The sequence below is a fragment of the Pteropus medius genome, unplaced genomic scaffold, assembly GCF_902729225.1.
Source record: "Pteropus medius unplaced genomic scaffold, Ma_sr-lr_union100, whole genome shotgun sequence".
Classification (NCBI taxonomy): domain Eukaryota; kingdom Metazoa; phylum Chordata; class Mammalia; order Chiroptera; family Pteropodidae; genus Pteropus; species Pteropus medius.
In genome coordinates, this window is record NW_024349800.1 from 24,223,316 (window position 1) to 24,239,581 (window position 16,266).

General features: G+C 38.4%; 1 protein-coding gene and 1 long non-coding RNA gene across 15 annotated transcripts in view; one reads left to right on the top strand and one right to left on the bottom strand.

Moving 5' to 3' along the window:
- Positions 1-14,547, bottom strand: part of EHBP1 (EH domain binding protein 1) — a 308,435-nt gene extending 293,888 nt beyond the window's left edge. For 2 of the 14 annotated variants that reach the window (XM_039887026.1, XM_039887034.1), the window contains exons 1-2: positions 14,145-14,393; positions 12,897-13,302 (exon numbers count right to left, since the gene is read on the bottom strand). In XM_039887026.1, the coding sequence (XP_039742960.1) occupies positions 12,897-13,000 (104 nt within the window). In that variant the 5' untranslated portion in view covers positions 13,001-13,302; positions 14,145-14,393. Of the gene's footprint in view, positions 1-12,896; positions 13,303-13,427; positions 13,448-14,144 lie in introns of those variants that run through there. The other 12 variants (XM_039887031.1, XM_039887024.1, XM_039887032.1 and 9 more) reach the window with 10 other exon arrangements.
- A 102-nt stretch (positions 14,548-14,649) lies between these two features.
- LOC120621596 (uncharacterized) overlaps positions 14,650-16,266 on the top strand; it is a 2,087-nt gene continuing 470 nt past the window's right edge. Inside the window, exons 1-2 of the long non-coding RNA XR_005658201.1 lie at positions 14,650-14,788; positions 15,447-15,609. This is a non-coding gene — a long non-coding RNA (uncharacterized LOC120621596). The remainder of the gene's footprint in view (positions 14,789-15,446; positions 15,610-16,266) is intronic.

The window sequence follows — 16,266 nt, forward strand, 5'->3', positions numbered from 1 at the left end:
TGAGTTCTCTGCAGTGCCTTCTGGGCTCCAAAGTGCAAAGCTCGGGAATCATGGGCTTGGCAAGAGATGACGAAAGGATGCCACCAAGGCAATGGCAATAGAAAAACTGGAGTGAAAATTAAAGCATACTTCAGAGAAAAAAATCAACAGATGTTACCTAGAAGTATAACAGTGCAAATACATGAGAAGTTTCAAAACTTTTAGAAAAAAATTATTCTATCTTTAGCTATACCCCAACAGTCCTTACTTCTATGGAAGAGAACTATTTTTTTTTTCAATGAATGAATGAAGCTGTTCTAATGTTTATATTAATTTGACAGCTTTATATGAGGCATAAAATACATTGCTCACTTTTAACAACAAAATTGAACCAAAGGAAGAAAATTCAATTCAAATTTTCAACATTTCTGGAGTACCAATAGGAATTGTCATCAGGCATCTGCCAAAGCTTTACTTCAGACAGATATTTGAGAAAGAATGAAATATGGTAGTTTTAAAACCTGGCTTGATGATCTTAAGCAATTGGGGAACTTCTAAAATGAGAGATTTGTAAACACCATTCCAGACCTACAAAATCAGGACTTTCTAATAGGCAAGGAAATTTTCATATTTGCAAAGTGCCCCAGCAGTTCTGAAATCAGCCAGTTTGAGAGGAAATAGCTAAAACGGCACTGTCCAATAAAACTTTTTGTGATGATGGAAATGTTCCACATTTGCACTGCCCAATATGGTAGCCCCTAGCTCCATGTGGCTAGTGAGCATTTGAAATGTGGTTAACATGACTGAGGAACTGAAGTCAGTTAATTTAAATTCAGATGTAAACTGCCACATGTGGTTAGTTGTTTCTGTACTGCACAGCACAGAACTGGATGATTTATTTTAAATACCCATTATTCTTATAAATAACTGTACCCTTCATTTAAATTAGATGATCAGAAAACTAGGTTTCTCAGCCATACTCTCTCATAAAGGGTCTTTCTAAAGGGTCAATATAAACATTCAACTTAACAGTCTGAGTCTTTTCTAGTTGGAGACTTTATCCAATGCCATACTTTTTTTTTCCATAATAAAAATCCTCTTTGAATTAAGTTCTAAGAAAAGTCTCTGCCAATGAATTTGGATATTTTCTTTTGCCAGAAGGAATATTATGTGAGCCAGTGTGCTTCCCTTTTTGCCTGAGCTGCCAGTAAACTCAGAAACAAGTCCAGTGTCCAAAGGTAACTCCTCTTAAGTGCCTGGTAACATGTACTCTGCTCCTCAAGCCTATCTCTGTTCTATTTGTATCCCTAAATTAGTCAACATAGTGTTATATTTAATTCTTAAGCTGACAAACTCTTTTGGACATAGGTAATATATCAGTTTTTAAAGTGATAACTTCTTTGCATTAAAGTCAATCTTTTTTATTGTTATTGAGGTATTAAGGTCATTTTTAAGTGTTTTTTTTTTATATTAAAAGTATTTTTAAAATAACACCACTGGGATCAATAACGCCAGGATATATTTCTTAATAGATCAAATTTACTAAAGAAAATCTTTAGCACCTAAAGATTGCCTATTAGTAAAGCTGCCTAAAAATATAACTATTTTGAAAAATAAGACAAACACACACTGACATCTTATAGTAATTTTACTGCCCCATTTCACAAACTCAGTCCCACTCCTTTTAAAAAATATGCAAAAGCCCTGATGAACATGAACATCCCTATTGAGCATTCAGTTCAAAATGCTCGTACAGTTTTTCCTTCAGCACACTGGACTATTTTTATAACGTGCAGTAAACTACTTCAGTGACTCTTTTGTTGAAATTTTCCACAAAATTAGAACACATCTGATGCATCAATAGCACATTTCTTTAAAAGCCTAATTTTAAGTTCTCTGAGCATCTAATTGCAAAACTAATGTGAAACTTAATTAAAAGAGGTAGAACTTCACATAATCCCTTAAAATTTCATTTTAAAAGTCAACTTTTAAAATACGTAAATCAAGATTTGAAACCAAACTAAGGGAATTGTACACTACCAAAAGATACAATTTGCTCAATGGGTTCATTTAAAAGACTTATGACAAGAAGGAAAAAAATTTTAAAGAAAAACTGTCATAAAGAAATATATCCTAAATATCACAATCACTGTAGCCTGTGTGCATGCACGCACACATGTGCATACACGCATAAACACACACACACACACACACACACACAAACACACACACATGCTAGCAAATTAATTCTATTTTGGAGGAATTAAGTTAGTTTCCTTAGCCATATTAAAATGATTATTAAAAAGGAAATAAAGTTATAAAATCTTATGAACTGATTTTGCTCCAGAAGTAAAAATATGTACTTCCTTTCCCCCCATGCCAAAGTACTGTCAAAACTTAGTTCATTTCAACACAGCGCTTCCGCTAGCACACTCCCTATTTACTCTCACCTCTTGTGTCACTCCAACCTTCTGAGATAGTTCATCTTTCTCTAATACTCTTAAAAGTTCAGGTTATATTTTCAGTATTCTCACTTACTCTACTCCTTTTTCTCTAGACAGCACTCTTCATTACTTATTGCTTAAATAATATGATAAAGATAATTATAACAATGGGTAACATTTACTATATATCAGGCACTGTTCTAACCACTTTACATTATCTAATTTGTCAAAAAAAAAAATTCTATCCTGGGAGCACTGTTATTATAATTACCATTTTACAGATGAGGTACTAAGAGGTTAAGCAATTTGTCCAAGGTTACACAGCCGGAAAAATACATATTTTGAACATACACAGAGCTAAATGCTCCTCAAAGCTACTCTAAATTTCTTTCTATGGGTCTGGAAAGCAGGCACAACAGATTCCCCACTATTGTTTATGCAGTTAGACTACAATAGGATTAAACTAATACTTTGGAGGTTGGGCACAAAGACATAAAAGTGCTATACTCTAGATTTCACAAATACTAGCTTCAAGTAATTCCAATGATTTAGAGCAGAGGTCTCTAAACTTTTTCTTAAAGGGCCAGTATTTTAAACTCTGCAGCCATGCAGTCTGCGTAGTAACTACTCAACTCTGCCATTTTAGTATGACAGCAACCACAGACAATATGTAAACAGGTAGACATGGCTATACACCGATAAAACTTATTTTACAAAAGAGGCAGCTTGGATCAGGCCAAAGGTGGCCAACCGTTTAGACATTTAGAGGCATACTGAGTCTCCTGTGGAGGCAAACGTGATATAAGCACTGCAATGTCCAGAAAGGGGCTCCACTGTTTTCCTTAAATAACCCACCACAACTGAATTTTGTACAGCTGAACTTCACATAGAATAAACACTTAAAATCTGGATAAAATACTACATGCAACAATTCTAGTTTTGTTTTTTTTTAATCAGTCTATAAAACACTAACAAGATTACTAACAAAGTAACATATCCATTTATTGTCTACTAAAATTATACCCACCTTTGACAGTTCACCACATGGAAAAGAAGACTGTGCTATTATGTTTCAAAGAATAAGGTGTTCAAGATTTACATAACTCGTAACAGAATACTTTGCAAAGTAAAACTTTCTTCCCTATCTCTCCCCTCATTCACTAAGATTTTAGCCCCTTAGTCCCTGTCTTAACCAGTTCTCTTCCAAATATGCTCAGCAATTTCAAGAGCCATATAATCTGTCCCACACTTTTGCCTCTAAATTCCTTGACCACCTTCTTCAAAAAATCTTCATTTCATTTCAACCACCAACTGCCATGGTCATCCCCTAAAAGCTATAATGTCTAAAGAGGAATGGGAGCACTTGGAAGTACAAAGACAACCCATTCAAATATAGGAAGAAATCCTACTTAAATGCATTTTTTAAAAAAGAAATTAAGGTATACTCATATTTAAAGTATATAGCATGTTTATTTAAGACATCTGAAGAAGAGTATGGAGATTCTTCAAAAAATTAAGAACGAAAAATTAAAAATTAATTACCATAGGACCCAGTAATCCCTCTTCTGGGTATTTACTCAAAGAATTTGAAAACATTTATCCATAAATATATATGCACTCCAGTGTTCACTGCAGCATTATTCACATGGAAACAACCAAAGTGTCCTTCAATAGATGACTGGATGAAGATATGGTACATATATACAATGGAATATTCAGCCATAAGAAAAGATAATATACTGTATTTGCGATAACATGGATGGATCTTGAGATTACCGTGCTAAGCGAAATAAGTCAGAGAGAAAAAGTTGAGAACCAGATTTCACTCATATGTGGGATATAAAACTGAAAGCAACAAACAAACAAGACAAAAACTCACAAACACAGACAACAGTTTAGTGGTTACCAGAGGGTTCAAGGGCGGGGGAGTGAAAGGGGTCAACATATGGTGACGGAAGATTTGACTTTGGGTGGTGAACACACTATGCAATATACAGATGATGTATTATTGAATTGTGTACTTGAAATCGATATAATTTTATTAACCAATGTTACACCACAAATTTAATTTAAAAAAGGACATTTTTTTTTACTTGAGGATGTATGTTTTAAAAAACTGATAAGCAAATGTAATACAAAGGAAGAGTGTCACCTGTATCTTGTCATTACTGTTAACTACATCCTCCAAAATCAAGCACCTCACTCTGACTCCCATCTCCCATGTTTCTAGCTCATCCACTCTAGTATACTAATCCTAATAACTATTCGACCTCTTTAAAACCTCAGAATCATTATCTTCTTCACTTTTACATTGACCATCCTACCATTCATGTCTTTATTTTCCTCCTTTTCCATCTTATATTCTATGGTTCCTCATTATACCCACTCATGAGTATTCCTTTAGTTTCCTTGTCCTTCTTTCCTTAGTTATACATTTCTGACAAAATCCATTCCTGGTTAAATCCATCTCTGCCTACTCTATGCCTGCACCCAAACACAGAACATAGCTGAATTAAAATATGCAAACTTGCTTCTTGCATTCACTTTAAATTTATGACTACAAAGTTAGGAAGGTCCTTGGCACTACCTAGCAATCCTTGCGCATTTCCCTAAACAATTCATTCTTGTTTTAACATTTTCATACCACCTCTCTCCTCAATAACTCTTTGTCACCTCCCTCTCAGCTGATGACCTCCAATATTATTTTCCTGAGAAAACAGAAGCCAACTGAAGAGAACATATACATTCTCCTCACCAAATCTAACAACCCACCTGATTCTCTCCCCATACACTCTGCCTTCCCTTCTTTAACACTGAATTGTAGCTGATTCTACTTAAATTTGACCTTTCCACTTGGGTACTAGAACCTGTTCCCTTTTTCTCACTCAAGGACTTTTCTTCTTAAGTTACCTTCTATCCCAGCACATCATCAGTTTTTCCTTCTTTGTCAACAATTATCAGCATTCAAAGGTGCTGCAATATCTTCCACACAAAAAATATACCTTGACCCCTCATTCCTCTCAGCTACTACCTACTTCTCTGCTTTGTAGCAACATTCTCTAAGAAAAAAAACTCTACTAACTGTATCCACTTCTTTTCCTCTAACCCAATCTAATCATGCTTTCATCCCACCACTCCACTGAAAGCATTCCCCAAGGATGACCACCAGCTCTTTCTACCTTGCCAAAGCCAGTGGTCATCTTACTCAATCTCTCAAAAGTATTTTGACTCAGCTAACCACACCTTTCCTGATACATTATGCACTTGGTTCCTTGGAAAGCACACTCTCCTAATTTCCCTCCTATCTCCCTAATGCTTGTTTTCAGTCATCTTTACTGGCTTTTTTCTTCTTCCCCACCTTATATGTCGAAATGTCCTAAGGCTCAGTATTCGGTCCTCTTAATCTACATGCATACCGCAGGAAATTTCCTTTAGCCCCATGGTTATAAACTCTATCTACACACAGTCATGCACCACATAACAATGTTTTGGTCAATGACGGACTGCGTATATGACAGTGATCCCATTAGATTATAATGGATTTGTATTTCCTTAAGAGAAACAAAAGGATATGTGGTACAGGAAGAATTTTTTTTTTCTCTGAAGGTAGCAGTAACTGTGGGGCTTGACAATACATTCCCTCTCACAGCAAATCAATTTTGAGTACCCAGATTACATTCCAATCAGTCAGCCACTGACCTGCTTCAGCACAGAAGAGCCTGTGTCCCCCAAGGGCTATATATTCAGAGGCCACTACAGCCCTCCCAGATTTAGCTTGATGGTTTTCAGAGTACACTGTTGTAAATTCTTTGTTGAGGACCTAAGATCCTGTACAAGGACACAGGCCCACAGGTGCTACCTTAATAAGTATTAAGTGTCACTGTCACTTAAGTAAAAGCTTTCTGTGGTAGTATGGAGCCAGTCTGTCCCTGTACTTTGGAAATATTTTCAGGTTGTAATGATGTAAAGCATAGATAATTTTTATTTCTTCCATCATTTCAATGCCAGAGAGAGACTTTTGTGCCAGATAGGGTCAATGGAACCAAAAACAAATTTCCAAAGTCAAAACATTGAGTCCTCAGTTCTACACCCTCTCTCTCCATGTTAAACACCCTTTATTTTTTAATACCACAAAGTTCCTTAATCTGACCACTATTCCAGCATGCAATAGCCAAAACCAAATTGCCATGACAATCCCCTATCCTATGTTCATTTCTCTCTTCATCTTGATTTCTTATTCTTATTTATCCTCAGGCTATCTTTCGCTCCCTTCTGACAGTCACTATTATGGTGATCTACACCTTACCAGCCAGTTTATTCTTGATATTTCCAATCAATCTAGCCCACATCCCTGTTCATGGAAGGAAGCAGGGGTAGGGCCTGTGGGACAGTGTTTGTACGGTCTATAGCAGTATACAGTAATGTCCTAGGCCTTCACACTCACTTACCATTCATTAATCGACTTACACAGAGCAACTTCCAGATCTGCAAGCTATATTCATGATAAGTGCTCTATACAGATGTACCATTTTTTATCCTTTAGACCATATTTGTACCGTACCTTTCCGATGTTTAGATACACAAATACTTACCATTGTGTTACAATTGCTTACAATATTCAGTATGATAACATGCTGTACAGGTTTATAACCTAGGAGCAACAGGCTATACCATCTAGCCTTGGAGTGTGTTGGAGGCTATAACAGCTAGGTTTGTGTAAGTGCACTCTATGATGTTCGTACAGCAAAATCACCTAACAGTGTATTTCTCAGAAGGTATCCCCATCGTTAAGCAAGTATGACTGTACAAGTGACTCCAGCCTCTTTCCTGAAAAAGCAAAGCCAATTCTTGATTTCTCCTTCACATCAAACCTAGTCTTCCCCAAGTGTTTCCCTTCCCTGTAATTATTACATTTACTTTGTTACTCAGGCCAAAAACCTAATCGTTATTGATCCATCTCTCACTTTAGATCACATTTAATACATCATTAAGTCCTGTCAACTTTACCTTCAAAAAAAAATGTATTTCCAGTTACACAGGTGTACACGTATGTCAAAACGTATTAAACTATACACTTAAAATGGATGCATTTTATTGTATGTAAAAGTGTAAGTTATAACTCAGTAAAGTGTGGTGGTAGGACGTGTGTGTTACCTACATACATACAGCACTATTTCTCACCACCTCCACCACTACCTCTTTGCTACCTGGACTACTGCAATAGCCTCCTAAGTGGTATCCTTGCTTCTATTTTTACTCACACAGTTCATATTCCACAAAGTATCCAGAATAATCTTTTTTACATGTAAATCATATTATATCACTTCCTTGCTTAAACATCTCCAATGGCTTCCTATCACACTTAAAATCCAAAAGCCCTCACCATGACTTCAAGGCTGTGCATGATCTAACCCCTTCCTACCTCACAGGCCCTACCTCTTTATCATTTTACCTTTTGTTCTACTGTGTTCCAAACACACTGGCCTTCCATATACTCCTAAAACAGTTTGTTTTCAATTAATTATTATTTTTTTTCTAAAAATGTATTTCAAAAGTAGGTTCTTTACATCAAGGCTGATGTACCTCTATCTATCTCACTCTATTAGATGGTCAACAGAGAAATACTTGCTTAATCTACCCAAAGAAGTGGCTCTTAATACTTATTAATGTAATTTGGCCTTCATAAACTCAAGTTAATACCTGAAGTGCATGTAGCATTCCGATGTCCAATTGGAAAACTAAATTGGGATCAGTTACGGAGAGCCTGGAATATCAGATTAAGGAGTTTATATTTTATCTAACAGGCCAGCATCACAAACTTAAGCACTGGAAGAGCTACTTTTTTAATTTTTCAAGTCCTGAGGTCACACAGTTTGCAAAGAGGTGTGGAATAATGGAAAAAATGAAGAGTTACTTTCAGGGATATACACACACCTTTTTGTACCTCTAGAATTTTTGAACCATGTGATTATATAATCTATTTTTAAAATAAATTATACTTAAACCTATCTTAAAAATTAAAAAAAAGAATTCTTGTATGACAGAAAAATCAGAAACAAATATATTTGTCTTTTTAAGAAAAATGTATTTTAAATACTTTTTGAATGCCATACTGAGAATTAGATAGAATATAAAAACATATATAAAATATATTTGCATATTTAGATAACGCAGACACATACACAGAAAAATAATATACATGCTCATACATAATGGTTCTCATCATATATTAAGGAAGTACTACCAGAACTGAATTCTGCAACTTAAATTATCACAATTTGCCAACTTTCAAGCAGCTTCCTTAAAAACCTGAATAGCCAATGAAGACTCATACTGTGAAGATTTTACTCAGAAATCTAAAGGCCTGCAGGTGATAGAAGAATAAGATAAGAAATAAACTAAAAGATAAAAGAGGGCACAGTCTATTTCTCTCAAACTCATCTCCAGAGGCCAGTCTCACCACTTGCCAACAGCTGCATCAGTTAAGTGAGATTAATAATTAAATGACTTGGAGACAACAAGAGTAGGGAATATAAACCCTTATCTCCAAATTTGCCATAGCCTCTATCTGGCAGAACAGGAGCAATGAGGAACAGAACCTCACAGTATACGTTCCTCCTCCCAGATAAATAAAAATCATTCTGGTTTTTGTTCCTGACCTAAGTTCTAGAACCACTACACCATGAAAGAATAAGGAAATGGACCCTGTTGAACTAAGGAAACTCAGGCTGCAGCAGTGAAGGCAAAGGCAAAATACTATAAACGGCAACGAAGAGAAAACAGAAATTCCAAACCCTTTAATCTATAGAATCCATTCTTTCATCAAGGGCAAAGTAGTGTGAGTTTGCTCATGGCCTACATATAAAGAGTGGCCTCCTTAAACCCTTCATCCTGTTATCTATCATGTCCAGGCTCATACCCTATGGTCACAACAAGAGAACATGGGGAAAGTTTCTCTTCTCCATAATCACAGAAGTAACACGTTCTCCCTTGGAAAATATATCCTGATTCCCAGTATCTTCTACCATCAACACATTATGTATAACTTTTCTGAATCCCTTGAGTTTCATCTTCATTCTCTTGAGTTTTGAATTCATGCAGAAGTCAGTATATTCTGAATATACTTTATCCTGGAGTCTTAAATGGGCATTTAGTAATGTTGAAAACCTTATTTTAAAATACTACTTCCTAAACTTTAATATGCATACCGTAGATCTTATTAAAATGCAGATTTTGTTTCAGTACGTCTAGGGCAAGGCCTGAGAGTCAGCAATTCTAACAGGTTCCCAGGTGCTGCAAATGCTCCTGCTTCTCAGAAAACACTTTAAGTAGCAAAGTTCTAAAAAGCAATGGCACCTATATACACAGGTTACCTCCCAAGGCACAATCCCAAGAGAATGCTAACTGTTCTTTCTTTTTATAGTTTATTCCTTCTCTAATTTATAACAGGTGTATTTGCGTATCCTCTCAATACTTGCAATTTATCTTCAATGCTATTACTAATGTCTCTTTCCTTTTATTCAATTAGCATCTCTAAAATTCCTTCCTCTCCTTTTATTCTTCCATACTCTCCAAAAAAATACCTAAAATGTAAAAGTAGCTGATAAAAAATGTTCTTAGTATGTGTCCAAGTCTATTTTTTCTTATGTCCTTTAAATAGTTTCTAATTCAGCACACATACATCCAATAATTTAAGACTTCTTGTAAGGACCAAAATGAAGAAAGCAAGGAAGGAAGGAAGGAAGAGAGAGAGGGAGGGAGGGAGGAAGGGAGGGAGGAAGGAGAAGGAAGGAAAGGAGAAAGGAAAACAAGGAAGGAATGAAACTGTATGATAAAAGTATAGAAATTGGGCCCAATATCTATTTATCACAGGAACCTACTGTAAAGCAAAGCCAAAGAAATACTAACTGAAAGTCATTACAACAAATTTTCATATACTGAAAAGATTTTAAAGCTCTATTTAAGGATCTACTTATAAATAAAATTCCAATACATCAAACAAATATGTATTATTTGGGCCTATCACCTTGTTAGCTTTAAACTATATTGTTAAATGAGAACCAAAAAAAAGCAAAATATTCAGACTATATGTCTGAATATTCTAGAACATTCAACTGTTTCCAATGCTAAGCCAGATTCTATCATAAGGATCTAATTTAATAGGTGTACCATAATGGCCATCCTTAAAAATAATCAAGTCATCTATTCAACTTTAATCAAGTTAAATTTTCATTCTTGCTTTCACCTTGAGACACATTAACAATAACTTAGATACTTCTCAAGGAGAAAAAGATCCAGAAATGCTGCAAACTGTGGAGAAAAAACTGATTTTGTGGGCACCTGATATGTTCTATATCCCTTAGAAAAGAGATTTTAACTTAACCATCTTAAAGGTGATGCTCCCAGTACACTGCCAAGTTAAGAAATACTTGTAATCAAGATCTCCCTCATGTATTCCCTAGTTTGGTTAGTAGTACACCCAAGTCTTCCAAGCCAGAAACTTGGGTGTCAACTTGGAACTTTCCCTCTCCCTCATCCCCCTCCTTTCCAGACCTCCAATTGAAATGACCACCGCTTATCCATTTTGTGTCCTAAATGTTCCTCCCGTCCATTTCTTCTGACATTGCCTTAGTCTAAGCCTTTTCCCTCACCTTATCTATTGCAACAGCTACCTTAACATCACTGCCTCCAATCACCCTTTCCACTGTGATACTTATTCCGTGCTGTCATTCAAGTGATTTTCCAAAATGCAAACCTAATATCTCTTCCACTCAAAACCTTTCACTATGTCCCCATCACCCATACAATAAAGTCAATGCCACATATAACAGCACATAACTTTCCATGATTTGAACCTTGCCTACCTCTCAAACATCATATCCCACTGTACTCCCCGCATCCAGCACTTTAAGTCCCATCATTATCAAACCACATTGCTTGAATTTCCAACATACCCCATGTTACTCGATACCTCCATGCTTTTGCATAGGCTGTTGTTTAAGTCTAGAATATCCTTCATTTCTTCTTCCTTTGGCTTCCTGACTAACTACTATGAATCTTTCAAAACCCAGCTAAGATCCCAGGAAACTATCCCAAGACCCTACTCAGTATCCTTAAGAGTTAAATATTTCTTCCTCTGCCAACATTGTAAGTAATAATGGCATTTATTGGGCATTTACTATGTACCTGACACTGTTTCAAGCACTTTGCATGTAGTAACTCATTTAATCTTCACAATAATTCTTCCTAAGAACTAGTACCATTATAACCTTTGTGGATATGGAAGCTAAACCACAGAGAATTAAATAACTGTTAAGTGACAGAGAGAGATTAAAATCCTATACCACAGATATTTATCTTATTGCATTTATCACAATGAATTTATTCACATGACTGTCATTACTCTGAACTGTGAGCTCCTTGAGGGTGGGGATTATGTCATATTCAACTCTAAAGCCACAATGTCTAGTATAAAGTAGGTTACCAGTACCTGCATTTCTTGAGTTGCATATAAAATATTCCTAAAAAGTTCCAGAAAAATCACTCAGGAATTAGTTTCTAAATAAATATCCAAATATGCTTTAAGAGTTCTAGAAAAGAGTAAGCTATCTTTTTCATCTAATAAAAAGGATGTCAGAAAGAGGTTAACACAGGTATGAGACTATAGTCTGTAGACTATGAAATGGACTTATTTTTGCAGTAATACTGCTTAATCACTGCAATAAATCAAAACTCAAAAGACCATTTGCTTAAGATTAACTTTTTTCTCTCACTAAATAAGAATTTTTGCCTATCATACAGAGCAGTGAAAAGAAAAGCCCTAAATTTACTTTGCTCAAGTGGTAAGAAGCGAATCATAGACAAGCACTACTAATTGCTAAGTCTGGCCGAGAAATATATCACATTTGGCAATTAAAATAAAACACAGTTGCCTGACTAAGCATATAACAACAGAATTTCTAAGGTTGTGTGGATTGGCATTCCATTATTCAAATAATGAAAAATTCTTTATCTTAAGCAAATAAAAATGAAAAATCAAGAACAAAATAGATTATCACCACCCAATAGTACAGATTTTTAGATTAAAATGCTTTTAAAACATACACATGTTACATTAAAACAAATGCATGTTTATAATATTTTAATAATCATTCTTCGTTTCCTTAAAATTGTAAAAATCAAAGTTATTGTAATAGTAATGATGAAAGACCTCAGGACCAAATTTACTGTACTTAGTGTGCTCTCAGTTATAGTCCCCTGAGCCATACTGAAGTACAGTAATTAAAACCCACAGGGATGGTACCAGCAGCAGCAGTGCACACCACATTACTTCTTAGTGTACTCTGCACCCAACCCAGTTTCTACACACTTGTGCATTACAGAAAGGTAAATCTGCTGTCAGAAGAAGCAGACTTTAGGCCACAGTGAATTTAGACTACAGCAGAGCAAACTCTACCCCCAGGTACATCTTACCATTTCTTGGTACACTCAACCATTAGCTCCTGGTAGGAGGCCACAAATTGGAACTTGGATGCATGTTTTCCTACACGCTGCAGTCTCTTCCAAACTGAAGCCATGATGATCAGTCAATACACTGGAGCAGTTTTGGGTTATAGCAGCACAGCAGCTTTAACAAAGCAGAGGGTCCAAAGCAAAAAAGCTTTGCATGTATGTCTGTACTTTTAAGAACTCAATTACAACTTGAAATGATGTTTGGGGTCCATAAGTCTTCTCCCTGTTTCACAGGGTAAATCCCATCTTAGATGAATGGCCCAGTCAAGAACAGTGTGATATACATGACAGGATGAGTGAGAGGAGGTTCCCTTATGGAGACATCACCATTCCACCTCAGGGGCTATATGATGTGTATTCTGGAGGGCTGGAAAGCAAAACAAAGAAAAAATATGAGAGAAGCATGACAAATGACTAACCACCCATGTTAGATAACACTGCAACAATCCCAGTTCTCCGCATGTTTTTCAAACAATGAAACAAAACACCAACCTCAGAAGCCAATAACATCAAGGATGCAAGACACCAAGGAAAAAATGACAATTCACACCGAAGACGTGGGGCAACACACCTGGTAATCAGCATCAACAACAATCCAGAGACGCAAGTCCGGGCCCTACCTCCCCCTCCTAGCATCAGAGAAGGGCGAGCAGAGCGGGAAAGTCTAGGGATGCTGTTTAATGTCCATGGCAAGTCAGAGCGGGGAGTGGAGTATTTTAAAATAAACTTTGTTTTTCAGTCGATAATTAATAGCCTCGAGTCCTAGAATATGTGCTTAGAACAAATTAGGGAGCGGGGAGGAATGCTGTTGTTGTGTCGGAGGGGGAAATGGATGGGGAAAGAGGAGTGGAGGGAAATCTCAAGGCAGAGGGAGGGCAATGTCCCGGCTTCAGTCCATTTGGGTTCTCCTTCACCTTCGCTGCCAACCGGAGAGAAATGGAAACTCCTGCCTGGGCGTGAAGCAATGACCAGCCCGGCAAGTGCACCGTGCGGGGTGCGGGGTGCGGTGCCTCCCTCCCCCATCTTCAGGGAACAGTCGTCCCCCGGAGCCTCCTCTCTTCATGCACGGAGCCCAGACCCCCTGGCCCCCAGCATAGGCAGGAGGTACTCGCTTGTGATCCCTGTCACCAGGCTATGCCAGAAGAAGACCCTAGCCTGGTCCCCGAGCCCCGGCCCCACCGCACATCCACTCCCGCCTCCTCCTCACACCTCTAATCCCGCTGTCGGGCAGAGTCTCGCCCGGTTCCCTCCTCAGCGCCGCTCCTCCGTCGCCGCCGCAGCAGCAGCCGCCGCCGCCGCCACCGAGTCCTCCATCCCCGCCGGAGCCACATGGAACAGCCGAGCCAGCCGCGGCGCTCCCGGGAGCCGGGGTCTGCAGCCCCTCAGGCGGACGGCGCGCCTCACGCCCGCCCCCTCCCGGACAGAGTCGCCCCGCGACTGTCCCCCCACCCTACAAAACCCGGCCAGAGCCTCCGCTCAGCGCCCAGCACCCCCTACCCCGCCTTCCTCCTCCGCCACCATCATCATTACCTCCCCCGCCGCACCTCTCACACTAACCCTACCCACGGCAGCTCAACCTCCGTCTGCCCAGCCGCCATTGGTCGGGCCCCGCACATGCCCCGCCTACCCCGGCTGGCGAGCCTTTGAGCGACGGGGGCGCCTCATTGGCCAACCCGGGTGCCCATCACAGAGGCTCCACTCCCTAGCTCTGGAGGTGTTTTTCCCCCCGCCGGAACGCGGCGCACCACAGTGTACCCTTCTCGTTTAAAAAAAAAAAAAATTCAAATTGGAACCAAGGACGACCCCGCCCACTCATCTGATTGGCTTGGAGAGGGAAGCGATACACTGGAGGAGTAAGGATGTTTACGGTGAATTGGAAAATGGTTGCTGAAGGTGGATGTCTGTCAACGCGCGCCGGGTGCCGGGCGGGGTTTCTGGCTTGAGTTCGTGGTAGCAAAGCCTGGGTCTGGCTTCGCTGCAGCTGTGGGCAGTGTGGCTGCTGTGGTTTTTCTCTCCCGTTTTCTCCTATCCCCTCCCTAGGAGCTGGGTGCGCCCTTTCCTCTGCCACTAAGCAACTAGGGTGTTTATGCCCTGTTTTCACCCGATTTCTCCTGGGGTTTTTCCCTTAACAAACTGAAGTAGTGACCCTGCCTATCTCCGCCTAACATTGTCAACTGGTCCTCAACAGGATTCAATGACAAAAGCTAGACGTAAAATGTTTACAGTGCAATTTCTTCTCGTTCTAATTCAACATTTATTTGAATCTTGGGTTTCTCCTATTCATTTGTCGGTCTTTTTGCCCTGGTAGGAACCGTACACAGATTGGGGAGTGGCTGGCGTATAAGGGTGATTAATAGGCAAAAGAGGATGAAATAACTTAAGAGTGTGAGAGCAGAGGTACTTAACCTTGTTAAAAGAGCCAAGGACCCTTCTGAGAATATGATGAAAGCTATAGGCACTTTCCCAAGGAGGAAAAAAAATGTCTTATCATGAATTTGGCTTCAATTTTAGGTGTTTCACAGACCTCTGGTGTAAAGAAGAAGTGCAAAGAATGAAATTTAAGGGCAATCCCAACATTTAAGGAATAAGCAAAGTAGGAAAGAGACCGAGGAGGAATGGTCAGAGAAGTAGGAGCACCCCCTCCCAGCAAGGGGCAAATAGTTTGAAAAAAGAGGTAAGCTAACATACAAAAAGAAAAGCATGATGGGTCCTGGAAACAATTAAGGGTCATTCTTAATCTTAATAAGGATGGAGAGCAGGGTGCAGGGACAAAATAGCTTCAAAGGTGTTAGAGTATAGAGAAGATTTTTTGAGAGACAGGACAGGAGTAATGATGGGTGAAAACTGAACACATCTGTAGACATAGCAGGAAAGAGAAAGATATTGAAGAACCAAGAGAGATGGGGCGAGAGATAGAAGGCCTGAATCCAATATCTAAATCTATTTCCATTTCAGTAAAGTGAACTAATGTGCATTTTACAGAAAAGGACATATATATTACTTCTTTTGCTATAATCTTAATTTTAAAATATTAAGATAACCATAATAATTATATCGATGTTATTTTGTGTACATCTTAGAGTTCTTGGGTATCCTTCCTGAGTGGTTTACTAAGTCACTACAACCTACAGTCATTATGCTCTCATACAATGATATATTCTGCATTATTAACAGACTTTAAGTGTATGGCTTTTTTTTTTTTTAATGGCTAATTTATGGAAATGGTCAAACTATTTTAATCTAAGTTGCCCTTCAGGAGCAACCCACATGATGATCAGGAAGATTTTGCATCGTATTTATTATTGTTCTTCAGAAGTTCTCAAACTTTCTA